Source organism: Macaca nemestrina, chromosome 1 (genome assembly GCF_043159975.1).
Source record: "Macaca nemestrina isolate mMacNem1 chromosome 1, mMacNem.hap1, whole genome shotgun sequence".
In the NCBI taxonomy this organism is placed as follows: domain Eukaryota; kingdom Metazoa; phylum Chordata; class Mammalia; order Primates; family Cercopithecidae; genus Macaca; species Macaca nemestrina.
Genome location: NC_092125.1, coordinates 142,646,987 through 142,665,696, shown reverse-complemented (window position 1 = coordinate 142,665,696; position 18,710 = coordinate 142,646,987). Strand labels below are relative to the sequence as shown.

At 36.1% G+C, this 18,710-nt stretch overlaps 1 protein-coding gene across 26 annotated transcripts in view; it reads right to left on the bottom strand.

Annotated features, from left to right (window-relative positions):
• Positions 1–18,710, bottom strand: part of LOC105482837 (zinc finger protein 644) — a 100,298-nt gene that overhangs the window by 36,345 nt on the left and 45,243 nt on the right. For 9 of the 26 annotated variants that reach the window (XM_071081100.1, XM_071081142.1, XM_071081158.1 and 6 more), the window contains one exon: positions 18,106–18,186. The exons of the other annotated variants lie outside the window; for them this stretch is intronic. In XM_071081100.1, coding sequence (XP_070937201.1) covers positions 18,106–18,186 — 81 coding nt within the window. The remainder of the gene's footprint in view (positions 1–18,105; positions 18,187–18,710) is intronic. 26 annotated transcript variants of the gene reach the window in all.

Here is an 18,710-nt window from a genome sequence, read left to right as displayed (position 1 = left end):
AGAGCATCAGGAAAAATAGCTAATGCATGCTGGGCTTAATATGCAAGTGACGGGTTAACAGGTGCAGCAAACCACTATGGCACACATTTACCTATGTAACAAACCTACACACCCTGTACATGTACCCTGGAACTTAAAAAAAAAAAAAAAGTTATGTTTATACTATACTGTTGTCAATTAAGTACACAAAAGCCATTATGTCTAAAAAACAATGTATATACCTTAAAGTATTTTATTGTGGCCGGGTGCAGTGGCTCACGCCAATCCCAACACTTTGGGAGGCTGAGGCGGGTGAATCGCCCGAGGTCAAGAGTTCAAGACCAGCCTGGCCAACATGGTGAAACCCTATCTCTACTAAAAATACAAAAAATTAGCCAGGTGTGGTGGCGGGTGCATGTAATCTCAGCTACTTGGGAGGCTGAGGCAGAAGAACTGCTTGAACCTGGGAGGCAGAAGTTGCAGTGAGCTGAGATCGCACCACTGCACTCCAGCCTGGTGACAGAGTGAGACTTCGTCTTAAAAAACAACAACGAAAACAAAACAAAATAAAAATAAAATACTTTATAGCTTTAAAAAATACTAACAGTCATCTAAGCATTTGGTGAGTTCTAGTCTTTTTGCTGAGATTTTTGCCTTAATATTGACAATCAAGAGTGGTGGATGCTGAAGGTTGGGGTGGCTGTGGCAACTTCTTAAAATAAGACAGCAATGAAGTTTGACACATTGATTGACCCTTTCTTTCATGAAAGATTTCTCTGTAACATGCAATGCTGTTTGACAGCATCTTACCCACAGCAAAACTTCTTTTGATATTGGAGTCAATCTTCTCAAACCCTGCTACTGCTTTATTGACGTAATATTCTAAATCTTATGTTGTCATTTCAACAATGTTCACACTATTTTTACTAGGAGTAGACTCCCTCTCAAGAAACCACTTTCTTCACTAGAGAAGCAACTTCTCATCTGGTCAGGCTTTTTCGTGAGATTGCGGCAATTCAGTTACACCTTCAGGTTCCACATTTTTTTTTTTTTTTTAAGACAGAGCCCAGGCTGGAGTGCAGTGTTGCCATCTCAGCTCACGGCAACATCCACCTCCCAGGTTCAAGTGATTCTCCTGGTTCAGCCTCCCAAGTAGCTGGGATTACAGACTTGCGCAACCATGCCTGGCTAATTTTTTTTATTTTTAGTAGAGATGGGGTTTCACCATGTTGGCCAGGCTGGTCTTGAACTCCTGACCTCAAGTGATCCACCTGCCTTGGCCTTCCAAAGTGCTAGGATTACAGGCGTGAGCCATGGCACCCGGTGTTCAGGTTCTACTTCTAATTCTAGTTTTCTTCCTATTTCTACCCCATCTACAGTTACTTGCGCCACTGTAGTCTTGCATCCCTCAAAGTCATACATGAGCGTTGAAATCAACTTCTTCCAAACTCCTATTAATGTTGATATTCTGACCTCCTCCCATGAATCACAAATGTTTTAAGTTGCATCTAGAATAGCTAATCCTTTCCAAAAAGTTTTCAATTTACTTTGCTCAGATCCATCAGAGGAATGACTCTAGCTACGGCAGCTGTAACCTTATGAAATGCATTTAAATAGTAAGACTTCAAGATCAAAATTATTCCTTGTTCCATGAGCTACACAATGGATACTGTGTTGGCAGGCATGAAAACAACATTCGTCTTGTACATCTCCATCAGAGATTCTGGAAGACCAGGTGCACTGTCAATGAGTATATTTCGAAAGTAGTCTTTTCTTGTAGGTCTCAACAGTAGGCTTAAAATAGTTCATAAACCATGCTGTAACAGATGCACTGTCATCCAGGCTTTGTTGATTCATTTATAGAGCACAGGTAGAGATTTAGCATAATACTGATGGGCCCTAAGATTTATGAAATTGTTCAATGAGCATTGGGCTTTAACTTAAAAGTTACCAGCTGCATTAGCCACTAACAAGAGGGTCTGCCTGTCTCTCAGGCTTCAGTTTTGAAGCCAGGCATTTACTTTTCTCTAGCTATGAAAGTGCTAGATGGCATCTTCTTCTAGTAGGAGGCTGTTTCATCTACACTGAAAAATCTGTTGGTTAGTGTAGCCATTTTCATGAATTGTCAGAGCTAGATCTTCTGGGTAGTTTGCTGCAGCTTCTACATCAGCACTTGCTGCATCACCTTGCGCTTTTATGTTATAACATGGCTTTTTTCCTTAAACCTTGTGAATCCACCTCTGTTAGCTTCAAACTTTTCTTCCGAAACTTCCTCACCTCTCTTGGCCTTCAGAGAATTGAAGAGAGTTAGGGTTTTGATCTGGATTAAGCTTTTGCTTAAGGGAATGTTGTGGCTGGTTTGATCTTCTATCCAGACCATTCCAACTTTCTCCATATCAGTAATAAGGCTGTTTTAATTTCTTACTATTTGTCTGCTCACTGGAGTAGCACTTTTAATTTCTTCCAAGAACTTATCTTTTACATTCACAAACTTGGCTAAATGTTTGCTGCAAGAGGCCTACCTTTTGGCCTATCTCATCTTGTATAATGCTTTCCTCACTAAGCTTAATTCTAGGTTTTGATTTAAAATGAGAGACACGTGACTCATCCTTTCACTCAAACACTAAGAGAGGCCATTGTAGGGTTATAAATTTGCCTAATTTCAATACTGTTGTGTCTCATGGAATAAGGAGGCCCAAGGAGAGGGAAAGAGACAGGCAAGGAAGGACCAGTTGGTGAAGCAATCACAACACACACAATATTAATCAATTAAGTTTACTATCTTGATGGGGCACGATTTGTGGAGCCCTAAAACAATTACAATAGAAACATTGAAGATCACTGATCACAGATCACCCTAACAAAATAAAAAGTCTGAAACACTGTGAGGATTACCTAAATGTGATACAGAGATATGAATGAGCATATGTTGTTGAGAAAATGATACCTGTACACTTGCTTGATGCAGGGTTGCTGCAAAATTTCAGTTTATATAAAACACAATATATGAAAAGCACAATAAATCAAAACACAATAAAACAGGGTATGCCAGTGTAAGTTTGTCCAGCTTCAGTCTGCATTCCCTATAGATGAGATTTAGTATGATGGCCAATCTTGAGACAAATGAAAATGAAAATACAACATACCAATACTTATAGGATGCAGCAAAAGCAGCATGCAGAGGAAACTTTACAGCTGTAAATATCTGTATTAAAAAAGATGTCAAATTAGCCATCTTACTTTATGCCTTAGGGAATTATTACCTTAGGGAAAAGAAGAGCACACTAAACCCAAAGCCAGCAGAAGGAAGGAAATAATCAGTCTTTAGAACAGAGATGAGAGAATATTGGTTCTTTTAGTCACAAATACTCAGGAGGTTGAGGCAGGAGGATCACTTGAGCCCAGGAGTTCAAGTCCAGCCTGGGCAACACAGACTCTGTCTCGAAAACAAAAACAAGAAACCCCTACCTGAGCCTCCCTCTAATTAAAAAAATAAAGTTGGTTCCTTAAAAAGATCAACAAGGTTGACAAAGGAATTGACAACAACAACAACAACAAAAGAGAGAAGAACACAAGTGACAAATCAGGAATAAAAGTGGGAACACTGGTACCAACCTTAAAAATTAAAAGAATTATAAGAGAATACTATGAATAATTGGATGCCAAAAAATTAGATAATCTAGATGAAATAGAAAAATTCCTAGAAACACAGAAATTACCAAAATGAAGTCAAGAAGAAATAGAAAATCTGAATAGACCTAGAACAAGTAAAGAGAATTAACTAATAATCAAAAACCTCACCAAATGCAAAAATCCAGGACTATGCAGTTTCACTGGTAAATTCTATGAAACAAAATTAACACTAATTATTCTCAAACTCTTTCAGAAATGGAAGATGAGACAACACTTCCTAACACATTCTAAGCAGCCAGCATTACCCTAATACCGAAGCCAAAGATACTGAAAGAAAACTACAAATATTCATTATGAAAACAGACACCAAAATCCTCAACAACATACTAGCAAACTAAACCAATAGTATATTAAAAGTATCATAAAACATAACCAAGTGGGATTTAGCCCAGGAATGCCAGGGCAGTTCAACATAAGAAATGCAATCAATACAACATATCACACTAATAGAACAAAGAAAAAATACTACATGATTATCTCAATAGATGCAGAAAAAGCATCTGACAAAATTCAACACTGTTTCAGGATAAAAAAAAATACTCAGCAAATGAGTAATAAAAGGACATGACAAAGAGCATCTATGAAAAACCCATAACAAACATCATAGCCAATGGTGAGAGACAAGTTTTTCTCCTAACATCAGTAAAGAGACAAGGCTACTTTTACCACTGCCATTCAACATTGTACTAAAAGTCAGAGCAATTATGTAAGAAAAAGAAATAAAAGGCGTCCAAATTAGAAAAGAAGAAGTCAAACTATATTTGTGGCTGACATAATTCTATTCATAGAAAATCCCTTAGTATCCACAAAAAAACTACTAGAGCTAATAAACAAATAAAGCAAACTTGCAAGCACAACAGCAACATGCAAAAATCAGTTGTGCTTCTATATACCAGCAACGAATGATCCAAAAAGAAAATTAAGAAAATAAATCAATTTGCAATAGCATCAAAAACAAAAAAATAACCGAAAGAGTAAGTGTAACCTCATGACCAGCTTAGCCAACATTAAGAAACCCTGTCTCTACTAAAAATAAAAACTAGCCAGGCGTGGTGGTAGGCACCTGTAATCCCAGCTACTTAGGAGGCTGAGGTTGCAGTGAGCTGAGATCGCAACATTGCACCCCAACCTGGGCAACAAAAGCAAAACTCCTTCTTAAAAAAAAAAAAAAAATAACTGTAACCAAGAAAGTAAAATACTTGTGCACTAAAAACTACAAAACGTTGCTAGAAAAACTTAAAGGCCTAATTAAATGGAAATACATCTATGTTCATGGATTTCAAGACTCAATATTGTTAAGATGACAAAATTCCACCAAAGAGATCCCAGATTCAACTCAATCCCTATCAAAATTCTAAAGGCCTTTTTGCAGGATTGTTAAAGCTTATCCTCAAACTCATATGGAACTGAAAGGGTCCCTGAACAACAAAAACAATACTGAGAAATAAAAAGAAGGAGTACTCACACTCCCTGATTTCAGAACACTGATTACAAAACTATAGTAATCAATGTGGCAGTAGAAGAAGGGTAGACATATAGACCAATGGAATAGATTTTAAGAGTCCAGAAATAAGCCCACTCATCTATGGCCAATTCATTTCCAACAAATTGCCAAGACCATTCAATGGGGAAAAGAACACTCTTTTCAACAAATGATACTGGGACAACCGAATAACCACGTACAAAAGAATGAAGTTGGAAGCCTGTCTCACACCAGTTACATAAATTAAATCAAAATGGGCCAACAATCTGAATATAAAAGCTAAATCTGTAAAGCTCTCAGAAGGCATGGGTTGGATCTTCATGACTCTTGATTTGGCAATGGATTCTTTAACATCAAAAGCACAAACAGCCAAAAAAAAAAAAAAAAAAACAATAAAATAAAACCAGAAATTGAACTTTATCAAAGTAAAAATCCTGTGTATATCAGCAGATATTATTGAAATATATTTGGTAAATGTTTAATATCCGGAACATATAAAAACCTCAACAACAAAAAGACAACCTAATTTTTTAAATGAGCAAAGGACCCGAATAGACATGTCTCAAAAAAAGATATATAAATGACCAAGCCCATAAAAAGATGTTCAACATCGTGGTCATTAAAGAAATGCAAATCAATACTACAATAATACCACTTCATACCCATTAGAATAGCTTTAATAAACAAACAAAAAAATGAAAACTAACAATTACTGACATTGATGTAGAGAAACAGAGACCCTCATACACTGCTGGTGGGAACAGTGAATCCGCTATGGATAGTAAGTTTGGCAGTTCCTAAAAGAGTTGAGATAGATTACCATATGATCCAGCTATTCAATGCCTAGATATACATCCAGGAGAAATGTAAACTCATGTCCACAGAAAAACTTGTATGTATATGTTGATAGCACTGTATTCATAAAAGCCAAATAGTAAAAATAACTCAAATATTCATTAAGGAATAATATGTAAATTGCAGTATATCCATACAATGGAATATTATTTAGCCATATAAAGAAATGAAGCACATGCTACAACTTGTACGAACCTTGAAAACATTATGCCAAGTAAAAGAAGCCAGACACAAAAAGTCACACTTTCTATGGTTTCTTTCATATGAAATATCCAGAACAGGCAAATATATAGAGACAGAAAGTTAAGGTTACTTTACCAGGTGATGGAAGGGGGCAAATAGAAAGTGATTATGTAATGAATACACAGTGTTTTTAATGGGGTGATAAAACACTTTAGAAACTAGTGGTTGCACAACAGTGTAAATACAGTAGTCCCTCCTTATCTACAGTTTTACTTTTCACAGTTTCAGTTACCTGTGGTCAACCACAGTCCAAAAATATTAAATGGAAAATTCAGAAAGAAGCAAGTTACAGGTTTTAAATTGCTAGTCTATGGAGCTTGATGACATCTTGCACCATCCCACTCTGAGGGATACAAATCATCCCTTTGTCGAGTGTGTATGTTCTCCACCCATCAGTCACTTAGTAATCATCTTGATTATCAGATTGACTGTCATGATATTGCAGTACTTTTGTTCAAGAACCTTTATTTCACTTAATAATGGTCCCAAAGTACAAAAGTAGTGATTCTGGCAATTCAGATATGTCCAAGAGAAGCTGTAAACCGTTTCCTTTACATAAAAAGGTGAAAGTTCTCAATAAGAAGAGAAAAAAAAAATGATAAGGTTGCTAAGATCTACAGTAAGAACAAATCTTCTATTCGCTAAACTGCAAAGAAGGGAAAATAAATTTGTGCAAGTTTTCCTGTCACACCTCAAACTGCAAAAGTTACGAACATGGTGCATTTTAAGAACTTAGGTAAAACAGAAAAGTCATTAAATGTATGGGTGAAAGACATGAACAGAAACGTGTCTGACTGACGGCAATAAGGTTTGGTACTACCTGCAGTTTCAGGCATCCTCTGGCAGTCTTGAAATGTACACTCTATGGATAAGGAGGGACTACTGTTCACTAAACACCAAAGAATTGTACACTAAAAATGGTTAATCGTATGTAATGTGAATTTTACCTCCGTTTAAAAAAGATAGCCAATCTTAAAATATCCCATGTCCTGACAACACCCAATCTAGGACAAACTTTCACTTCCTTAGACCTTCTCTTCAAACTACTCAACCAAAGCCCAAATCTTCTAATAGGTTCCCTCTAATATCCTCTTAGTAAGACACCCCAAAGCTCCCTTTAGTGTGTGGTCTCCTTCATTGCAACAAGTAAAAAATGTGTTCAACTACGGGTGTTCCTGCTAGTCTTTTTGGATGGAGGACATTGACAAGACTAACAATTTCTCAATAGAAACAACAGAAGGCAGAGAAAACAAAGGAGTAACATCCTCGTTAAAAGAAAGTAACTGCCAACTCAGAATCCTAAAAAATAATCACCCAAAAGTGAGGGTGGAATACAGAACATGACCAGACAACAAAAACAAAGAGAATTTCTCACTACAGACCTACACTAAAGGGTACAATAGAAAGTGATCTTCAGAAATAGAAAATCACAGATGAAGAACTGAAGATGGAGGAAAGAATAAAAAGTGATACAAGTGGTAAATATGCTACACAGCAAATGATGATGAGGTTTCATGCTGGCTAAAATATATACGGAGTTTAAAATCACAAGAGTATAGTAGCAAATAAGTTGAGTAAGGGGTACAGTATGGAAGGAAATGAATAGGATTAAAATGTTTTCAGTTTCTTGCATTGTCTGGAAAGATAAAACAAATTAACAAATTATCAATCTAATCTAATTTACTTAATTTATTAACAGTTTGATTAAGTTAGGTCAAGGGTGCATACTGTGATCTCTAGGACAGGAGATCTGAAAAGTGTGAGTTGGGGGCCCAGGGGGCGTCCCTAAGACCTTATTAGAAGATCTTCAATAAACAAAACTATTTTCATAATAATACTAAAACCTTATTTGCCTTTTCACTGCCATTCTTTCACAAGTGTACAATGGAGTTTTCCAGAGGCTATATAATGTACAATATCTGAACTGAAGCAAGTATAAGAACCCAACTGTCTTCTATTGAGACATTAAAGATATTTTTAAAACATGTAAAACAATGGTACTCTTCTCACTAAATTTTGTTCTGGAATGTGTATTTTTCTCAAAATGGTGTTACTCATGTTAACATGTAATGGAATATTATTATATTAAAATAAACTTATAAACATTTAAATTTAATTTCAAAAGCAGTAAAAATTGTTCTCAACTATGATCAATACACTTGGAAATGTCTAGACTTTTTGACTGCCACACTGGGTGAGTACTACTGGCATCTAGTGACTAGAGACTAGGTAAAAATCTTATGATGCACAGATAGTATCCATCCACAGACAGTCCACTGAACAGAAAATTATCTGGCCCAAAATGTCAATTGTGCCAAGGCTGAGAAACAACCTTGATATAAGCAACAAATAACCTGATATAATCATATAAATAAAAGTTATTTTAAAAAGTTCAAAGAGATCCTGAGAACAAAGAATTACAGTCTCACTGAGCTAAATAAATGGATAATTTGCCACTCGTGAACTATAAGACCTAATATCATAAAGATGTTTACTCTCTCAATGTATAGATTCAATTTTATAAAACTGCTATGACTAAAAATTTATGGAAAGCAATGAAACAAGAACAACAAGGTAGGAGGACCCGCCTTAGTGGAGATAAAGACTTATTATAATGCCATGTAATTAAAAGACCATAGTGTTGGTGCTTTGGATAGACAAAAGTAGACCAACAGGGGAAAAAAAACAGAGTCCATAAACAGACCCACATGCATATGGTCACTTTATTTATGCCAAAGGTGATACCACAGAGCAGTAGGGAAGTGATCTTTTTAATAAATGATGTCATATAAAACGTACATTCACACATAAGAAAAGGTGATTCTATGCCTCACACATTATATAAAAATCAGTTCTAGATAGAAGGCAGATCTAAATACGTAATAAACAATATACAAAATAATAATAATAAGTTCTAGGTAGATGGTAGAAAGCAAAATAATAAAGATCCTAGGATAACGTTTCTTAACCTCACCACTAGTGATACCCTGGCTAGATGTTTGTTTTGTGCATTGTAGGATGCTTAACATTCTGTACATTGTAGGATATTTAGCAGCACCACTAGCCCAACTCACTAGATGACCAGAGTACTCCACTCACTCAGTTATTAAAACTAAACATGTATTCACACTGCCAAATGTCTCACCCAGATGGTGGGAGATATGTGGTTAGAGAGGAGGGAACTGCCTCTAGTTGAGAAGCATAGTTTCAGAGCATAAGAGAGTATCTTCATGTCCTTGGAGCAAGGAAAGACTTCTTAAATGGGACATTAACTATAAGAGCAAACAATGATAAAATGGACTATACTAAAATTAAGACCTTCCTTTCATCAACAGATAATATTAAGAAGGTGTAAGTCAAGCCAAAGTGGAATATATATATATATATATTTTAAATGTAACTAACAAAGAGTCTGTATTTAGAGCATATAAAAACTCCTAAAAGCGAAAGGAAAAGTACAGAAACTCCAATAGGAAAAACAGGGCTGTATGCATAAACTATATAATTCCTATAAACCAGTAAGATAGAAACAGAAAGCTCAACAGTAATTTTGTTAAGGTGGTGAGGAGAGAAGAGACTTTGCAAAAAAGGATACCGAAACAACCAGTACATTTATGAAAGGGTACTCAACTCCATTTGGATCAGGGAAATGCATCTTTCAGAAGACTAAAATTAGAGGATATTAATACTAAGTGTTAGTGAGGATACAGAGCAACAGGAATCCTCATTTACTTGATGTGATTGATACAACCATTTTGAAAACAATTCTTGTGTCATCTTCTAAATCTGAATATATACACACTGGTCAAACCAATGACCCAGATTCTAGTCTTGGTATACACCTAATATAAATGTTGCACATATGCACCCAGAAACATGCAAGAATGTTCACAGCAGCATTATTCAGCCCAAATGTCCTACAGTAATATGACAAATTGTGATAAAATTATATAAGTGAACCATAGCTATATCTGACAAAATTCCCAATTCTCAAATATAACGTTGAACAAAATAGACAAAAAAATACTTCTGTATAATTCTATTTCTGTAAAAGTTCAAAAACAAGTAAAAAAAAGTTATTTTCTTTGAAGTCAGGCAAGTGGTTAATCTGGGAAAGAAAAAACAGGGATAGCGACTAAGAAAAGAAATGGGGTTTCTGGGTTGCTGGCAGTATTCTATTTCTCGATCTGTGGTGGTCATGGAGTGTTTACTTTGTGATGACTCACTGAGCTGTACCCTACACTTCATGCATTTCCTGTATGTATTGTATTTAAATTTTTAAAAAGACACAGAGCATCATCTTTTATATGCTGTACATGTGACCTAGAAAACAATATATTACACAAATACCTTAACAATTATGGTATTAGATGTCAATTGCTAGGGAGCAAAAATTATGTCTGGAACAAAGTAACTTTCCTCTTATATTTCAAGATCCTTTGTCTAATTAAATGAAACATACAGGATCTTTAAAAGGACTGTTTGATTTTTCAATATGCTGCAGGAAGACATCATTCAATATATTTAATTTTTCTGTTTTCCTTTAAGTTTTACTTATCTTAATCATTTGAAAAAATTTCATTTTCTTAAGTTTATATAAGAGAAAATAAAATATATACCTTGGAAAACATTAATTACTATTAAAGTTGAAGATGTTTGTTTCTAATATTAAAAATCTATTTTCTCACATCTAGACAAAGAAGAGGATTAAGACAGAATGATAAATGACACCTGACCTAAAGGAGGTTTCTATCAAAAATTTATATACTTCCCTACCCACCAAACTAAGCCTTGGTTTATATTTTTATATTCCATGACATTTTAATAAAACTCTACAATACCAGTTATTTTATTTACAAAAGAATCATACATTTACTATATTAAGTTGCTCTGTATCAAACAGTTTCCCTCTGAATTTAATCATTTACGTAGAACAGTATAGTTAACTGCATACAATGTGATTCATTTTTAAGCCACATAGTGCCACCAAGTGGTAACAAATTCTTTTTCCAAAATACCACACTGAAGCAACAAAAAAAGCTATACTGGAATATTATACTGGAATGGAAAAATCAACCTTTTAACAAATTTAAATAAGATTGTGAAGTATCTTAGCATGAAACTTTAAAAATAAAAGAGGTCTTTTTTTTGGAAAAGAGTAGTGTATATTATCTTGTGACAGAGTCAGGTTTAGAGTTAAAAATTTTCTTGGAAGGCAAGGAACTATAATATAATGCTGTAGCATTTACTTTTTGTTGCTTGTTGTTTTTAAATTCCCCACATTCCCTTAGAAGATATAAGTTGCTTTACAAATTAATGAAACACACACACATACACACAAACACAATAAAAGACCTGGAAGGTTTCATAACAATCTGTTACCCTTGTTAAGTATGGGGAAGGAGTGAGGAGAGTAAATTTTAGTCTTTAGTTAATATCTGTATTAATTTGCTAGGATAAAAGAAAAACCTAGAATCGCCTTTTAACAAAGTCCTGCAACTGGTGGCTTAAACAACAAAAATTTATTGGCTCAAATATCTGGGAACTGGAAGTCCAAGACAAAAGTATCAGTAGGGTTGGTTCCTTCTCACAGCTGTGAGGAAAGATCTGTTTCCGATTTCTCCTTGGCCTGCAGAGAGCCACTTTTTCCTAGGTCTCTTCACATCGTCTTCCTTCTATTAGTGTCTCAGTATCCAAATTTCTCCTTTTTATAAGGACATCAGTGATACTTGGATAAGCCCACCCTAATGACCTCATTCAACCTGATTACCTCTATAAAGACCCTATCTCCAAGTAAGGTTACTCTGAGGTAGAGGGAGATAGGATTTCAACATAAGAATTTGGAGGGGGATATAATTCACCCCTCAACACTAATCTTCTTTTCTGAAATTTTTATTTTTCTTATTTAAGAGGAGGACAAAAAATAGTTCCTAAAAGGTGTAAAATAACAGAATACTATTTTAATTACATAAAATGTTATCAGCAAAAAAGGACTAAATTTTGATATAAGTAATGAGTCTTATAGTTCATATCCAATGCACTTTGTCCTAGACCCCATCTCCCACCAACTCTCTTTCTCTCTTTTTTTTTTTTTTTTTTTTTTTTTGAGATGGAGTTTCACTCTTGTTGCCTAGGCTGGAATCCAATGGCATGATCTCGGCTCACTGAAACCTTCACCTCCTGAGTTCAAGCGATTCTCCTGCTTCAGCCTCCCAAGTATCTGGGATTACAGGCACCAGCCACCACGCCCAGCTAATTTTTTGTATTTTTAGCAGAGATGGGGTTTCATCATGCTGGCCAGGCTGGTCTCAAACCCCTGACCTCAGGTGATTCACCCACCTCGACCTCCCAAAGTGTCTGGTTTACAGGCATGAGCCACCGCGCCCAGCCCCAACTCTCTTTCTCAATGTACTCATATTGGCCTTTATGTCTCGACTATGCTCCGGTTATTTTGCACTTAATATTCTCCGCCTGAAGTTCTTCCTCCAAATATACATACGGATCAGTTCTTTCACATTTGTGTCCATCTCCTTCCTGGTTCTTCATATAACATCCAAAATAAAGTTACTGGAAGAGCACTCCTAGTAACTCTCTATGCCCCTCTCTGCTGATACTTTTCTTTATAGTACTAACACCTGATACATTATTATTTGATCATTTGTTTTTTCTCTGCACTATAAAGTAAGCTTCTTGAGAACAGAGACATTTTGCTCACTGACGTACCCTTGACATCCAAAATAGTGCCTAGAGTGTGGAACACAATTTGTGACTACTTTTTTGTTCATTATCATAAGCAGAAAGTTTCTTAAAGTTAATGCATGTCTGACTTCTAAGTAGAATCTAGTGTTCCCTTTTCTAATCATTTTCTACACCAAAGGCAGAGTCATCTTTCCACTTCTCTGTAAAACACATATTTTCCCTTCTCTCAGGATATAATCCCAAATCTTGTACACAGTTGAAATGGCTTTGCTGGGCCCTGCCTATCTCTCCACTGTAGTCTCAGACTCTCCTCCCATCAGTTCTCAGTGATCCAAAGTACTGGCCTTCTCTCAAATTCCCCAAACATGTTCCTCTTCACCATACGGCCTCTATACATGTAGTTCCCTTGGTCTGGAATCCTCAGCCCTCCATCACACAAATCTAGTTAACCTTAACTGATAATCTCCCTTCAGATCACAGCTCTTAAGGTCACTTACTCTGTGAAGCTCTCCTCAACCCACTCTGTGTCAAGCTCCTTTGACATATGCTCTTACAGAACTGTTCTTTTCAGAACTCTTTCAAATATTCAGTTGATGAGTATTGATATCTCTCTCCTAATGGACCTAAGTTCCAAAATACAAAAGCAAAAACCTTCCCTGTGATTGCGAGAGAATGGGAACCATGTCTTCTATTGCTTATGCTGTTTTGAACAACTAAAAGGTAGTAGTCAACCTAATGAAGAAACACAGCCAACACAGGCTGACTACAAATGAAAAAGGCCCTGAAATCAGTCAATTATAGGAATTAAACACAACAAAGTTTCCTTTTATTAACTTCAACTGGTTTCATCAGACACATTGCATATTTCTGGGTAGGCTGCCCCTAGCCACCAGTGAGTGCACAAAAAGAACCAAGCTTATGGCCACGAGCGATGGCTCACGCCTGTAATTCCAGCACTTTGGGAGGTCGAGGCAGGTGGAGCACAAGATCAGGAGTTCGTGACCAGCTTGGCCAATATGGTGAAACCCCGTCTCTACTAAAAAAAAAAATACAAAAAAAAAAATTAGCCAGGCGTGATGGCACATGCCTGTAATCCCAACTACTCAGGAAGCTGAGGCAGGAGAACTGCTTGAATCTGGGAGGTGGAGATTGCCGTGAGCCGAGATCTCGTCACTGCACTCCAGCCTGGGTGACAGAGTGAGACTCCGTCTCAAAAAAAAAAAAAAAATCCAAGCTTATTTTAATATTCGACCATGCAATCAATTTAAAAGTGCATGAAAAGTAATAGCAATTGTCATTGTACACCTTATCTCAATTAGTGATATAACTAATTCACACGCCTCATCATCAGTTATTTTGCAGGAAATTGCAGGAAATTTTTAAAAATTCCCTGTGTATGTAAATGTACTGATATGCACTGAAAACTTAAAAGGCTGCATATGAGATATAATTTACAATAGGGTAATATCAAAATACAGTATTGCATAGGCAACTTTTTGCCCCCAAATTAAAAATTTATTAACTAGCTAATTTCCTTTCAAACTGTATATAAGCATTCTAATACAGTTCGGTTTTGGGGGGGAGCCTCTCATTTTAATATGATGTGTGATAAACAGACTTTTTACAATGGTTCTAATACCTCTACTATTTCTCTGAATTGAGAAAATAATTTAAATCTGTCACATTTATTGTTGTATCATTAGCTTTCTAGTGCCTAAACAATGACTATCTCCAGATTAAACTGTGTCATTTTAACAGACAGTACAAATTTTTAGAGTTTCCTTAAATATCACAATAATATTTAAAGTGGGTTGAATAAATTTTTAAAATAACTTTGCATAATGACATAAAATAAGGTATACTGTAACTCCCTTTCAGATTTATGATTCATTTCCTAAATACTTTAAGAATACCTTTCACTATATAGAGATAAATAGATATACTGATAGATAGATACATTTATCAGTATATCTTGAAAGCATATATGCACATCTAGATGCATTTATCCTATTTACTTGCCACAGCAAACCAAAGTCACACATCTGACTCAATGCACCACATCTTATTACATTCTGAAAGTATGGTTAAATATTCATTACAAAAACAAAGTCATCATTTTTGGCAAATTTTCTTCAGTAAGCAGCACCCAATAATTCAAAATAATTCCACTCATTAATTCATTACCTATAAAGGAGAACACTTTAAATGCAATATTACAGATTGAATTGTGTTCCCCCCAAAATTCATATGTTGAAGCCCTAGTACTAAGTTAAAATGAAGCCGTTAGGATAGGCCCTAATCCAATCTAACTGGGGTCCTTATAAGAAGACACCAAAGATGGGCATGCACTGAGAAAAGGCCATGTAAGGACACACCAAGAAGACAGTCATCTGCAAGCCAAGGAGAGAGGCCTCAGTTAAGAAGCCAAGCCTGTTAACATCTTGATCCTGGACTTCTAGCCTCCAGAAATGTGAGAAAATAAATTTCTATTGTTTAGGCTACCCAGTCTATGGTACAATAGTCACCCCTTATCTGCAGTTTCACTTTCTGAGGTTTCAATTACCCAGTCAACTATGGTCTGAAAATATTAAATCAAAAATTCCAAAAATAAACAATTCAACCCTTTTAAACTGCACACAGTTCTGTGTAGTGTGATGTAATCTCACAACGTCCTGCTCTATCCCACCCAGGTTATGTATGAACCATCCCTCTGTCCTGTGGATCCATGCTGTAGATGCTCCCTATCTATTAGCCACCTTAGTTATCGAATCAACTGTCTAGGTATTGTAGTACTTGTGCTAAGTAAACCTTACTTAACTGTTCTATTATTATTGTTTTAAATCTCTCATTGTGTCTAATTTATAAAGTAAACTTTATCACAGATATGTATATGTAGGAAAAAAACAGCGCATATAGAATTCTGTACTGAGGTTTCAGCATCCACTGGAGGTACTGGAATGTATCCCCCACGGATTAGGTAGGTCTACTGTAGTTTCCTATGGCAGCCCTAGCAGACTAATATGTTCAATTTGGCAGAACAAATGAGATGTTTTAAATCACACTGCATTTAAGTTCTACTGTGATACACATGAATATTTCTGTCTTCTGAAAACACAAAACTAAGGTCACCTCGAACATGCTTTATGCTAAATGCTGAGTTGTGAGCAGAATACCAGTTTAGACATAAGAACAAGTTTGCCTAAGAAAATAATTGGTGGTCCTGCCTATTCATATTATTGCAACCCCATACAGCAATTAGATTAATATGAAGATAAGCACCTACGTCAATTTCCTTAAGTAAACAACTTAGCTCCTATATAATTGACAATATAAAACATATGGCTCTCCTTTCGGCCCATACAATAGAAAATCTGTATTTAGGGCCCTTGCAAATTACCTTAATCAAAATAAATTGCTAATTAACCTTTCTTGTGACTGAGAAAATTCTAGACCAGTATTAAGAACCTAGCTGTGCTTCAGATAAACTTGGGAAACTTTTAAAAATGACAGATTGTGCAACTCCTCCCCTGGAATTTGATTCCACTTCACCAAGGCCTATAGACTTTTTAAAGCACCCCATACAACTTGGATGTGTAGCCAAAACAATGTAGGGAATTTTTAAATATTTCTGTACTTGAAGACTTTTTTAAAACTACTGATGTTCAGTCCCCTTCGGAAAAATTCCAATCTAAATGACTCTGGCAATAGTGTGTGTGTGAATATCTCCTTTGGCATTGTGATGTGCAGCCATAATTGAAAACAATGGTCTAGCGTTCAGATATCATATGATTATCATGTGTTGTAATTAGTGTGAAGCATATACAACCAAATACCAGGGTATATAAGTGATTATCTATTAAAAAAATACATGGCTGAGGCGGGCAGATTACAAGGTCAAGAGATCTAGTCCATCCTGGCCAACATGGTGAAATCCTATCTCTACTAAAAATACAAAAATTAGCTGGGCGTGGTGACACGTGTCTGTAGTCCCAGCTACTCAGGAGGCTGAGGCAGGAGACTCACTTGAACCCGGGAGGCAGAGTTTACAGTGAGCAGAGACCACGCCACTGCACTCCAGCCTAGCAACTAAGCAAGACTCCATCTCAAAAAAAAAAAAAAAACAAAAAAAAACATTACTTACATTCCATTGAACTATAAATATACACTGTAGTATGGCTTTATTATGAAAATTATCTGTATGCCTTCATTTATCCAGAAAGAAAAGAGATTGAGAACCTCAAACAAAATACTAGCAAACAAAATTCAACAGCATATTGAAAGGATTATACACCATAACCAAGTGAGATTTATTTCTGGAATCCAAGGATAGTTCAACATAAAAAAAAAAAAATCAATGTAACACAGCACATTAACAAAACAATGGACAAAACCCATGACCATCGCAATTGATGCAAAAAAAAAAAAAAAAAAACAAAATTCAATATCCTTTCGTTAATAACCAGATCCAACAAACTACGAATAGAAGGAAACTACTTCAATATAATAAAAGCAATACACAAAAAGCCCATTTCTTTCTTTCTTTCTTTCTTTTTGATGGGGGGTAAGAGTCTCACTATGTCACCCAGGTTGAAGTGCAATGGCCTGATCTCGGCTCACTGCAACCTCCGCCACAGGGTTCAAGCGATTCTCCTGCCTCAGCCTCCTGAGTAGCTGGGATTACAGGTGCATACAACCGCATCCAGCTAATTTTTGTATTTTTGGTAGAGATGGGGTTTCACCACGTTGACTACGCTGGTCTCGAACTCCTGATCTCATGATCCATCCACCTCGGATTCCCAAAGTGCTGGGATTACAGGTGTGAGCCACCACGCCAGGGCAAGAAAAGCCCACTTCTACATACATTGTACTAGAATTCCTAGCCAGAGCACTTAGGGGAGGGGATGAGAAGAGGTGGGAAGGACAGAGGGAGTCTGACTGCTCTCCCAAGTCTCATCTCTTTTCAATCAGATAGAAACCAGGCCCTTTTTTCATCATTTCTCAGAACATTTCCAAGTATTACTTCTCATTATTCTTATATTCTTATATTATTCCATTTGCATTTTAAGCATACAGCGTAAAGGCTGGAAAACAATGAAACATGCAAATAAGTGCTGTAGTCCCAGCTACACAGGAGGCTGAGGCATGACAATCACCTGAATCCAGAGGCAGAGGTTGCAGTGAACCAAGTCATTATACCACCGCACTCCAGCGTGGGCGACACAATGAGACTCTGTCTAAACAAACAAACAAACAAAAAAGACTAATTGAACTCTGTGAAAATGTAAAAATTTGTGTGCCACAAAAGATATACGGAGTAAACAGAACCAATGGAATGGGAGAAAATATCTCTGCAAATCATATATCTAACAAGGGAGTAGTATCTAGAACATATACAGAACTACAACTCAACAGAAAAACAACATGATTAAAAAATGGGCAAAAGACTTGAATAGACATTTCTCCAAGGACAAACATATGGCCAATAAGCATATGAAAAGATGCTCAACATCACTAATTATTAGGCAAATACAAATCAAAACCATCATAACACATAATAGCCACTATCAAAAAACAAAAACAAAATATCAAGTGTTGGCAAGGATGTAGAGAAATAGGAACATTTGTGCACTGTTGGTGGGAATGTCAAATGGTGCAGCCACTACAGAAAACTATGGTGGCTCCTCAAAAAACTAAAAATAGAATTACCATATGATCCAGCAATTCCACTTCTAGCTATATATCCCTGAAAACTGAAAGC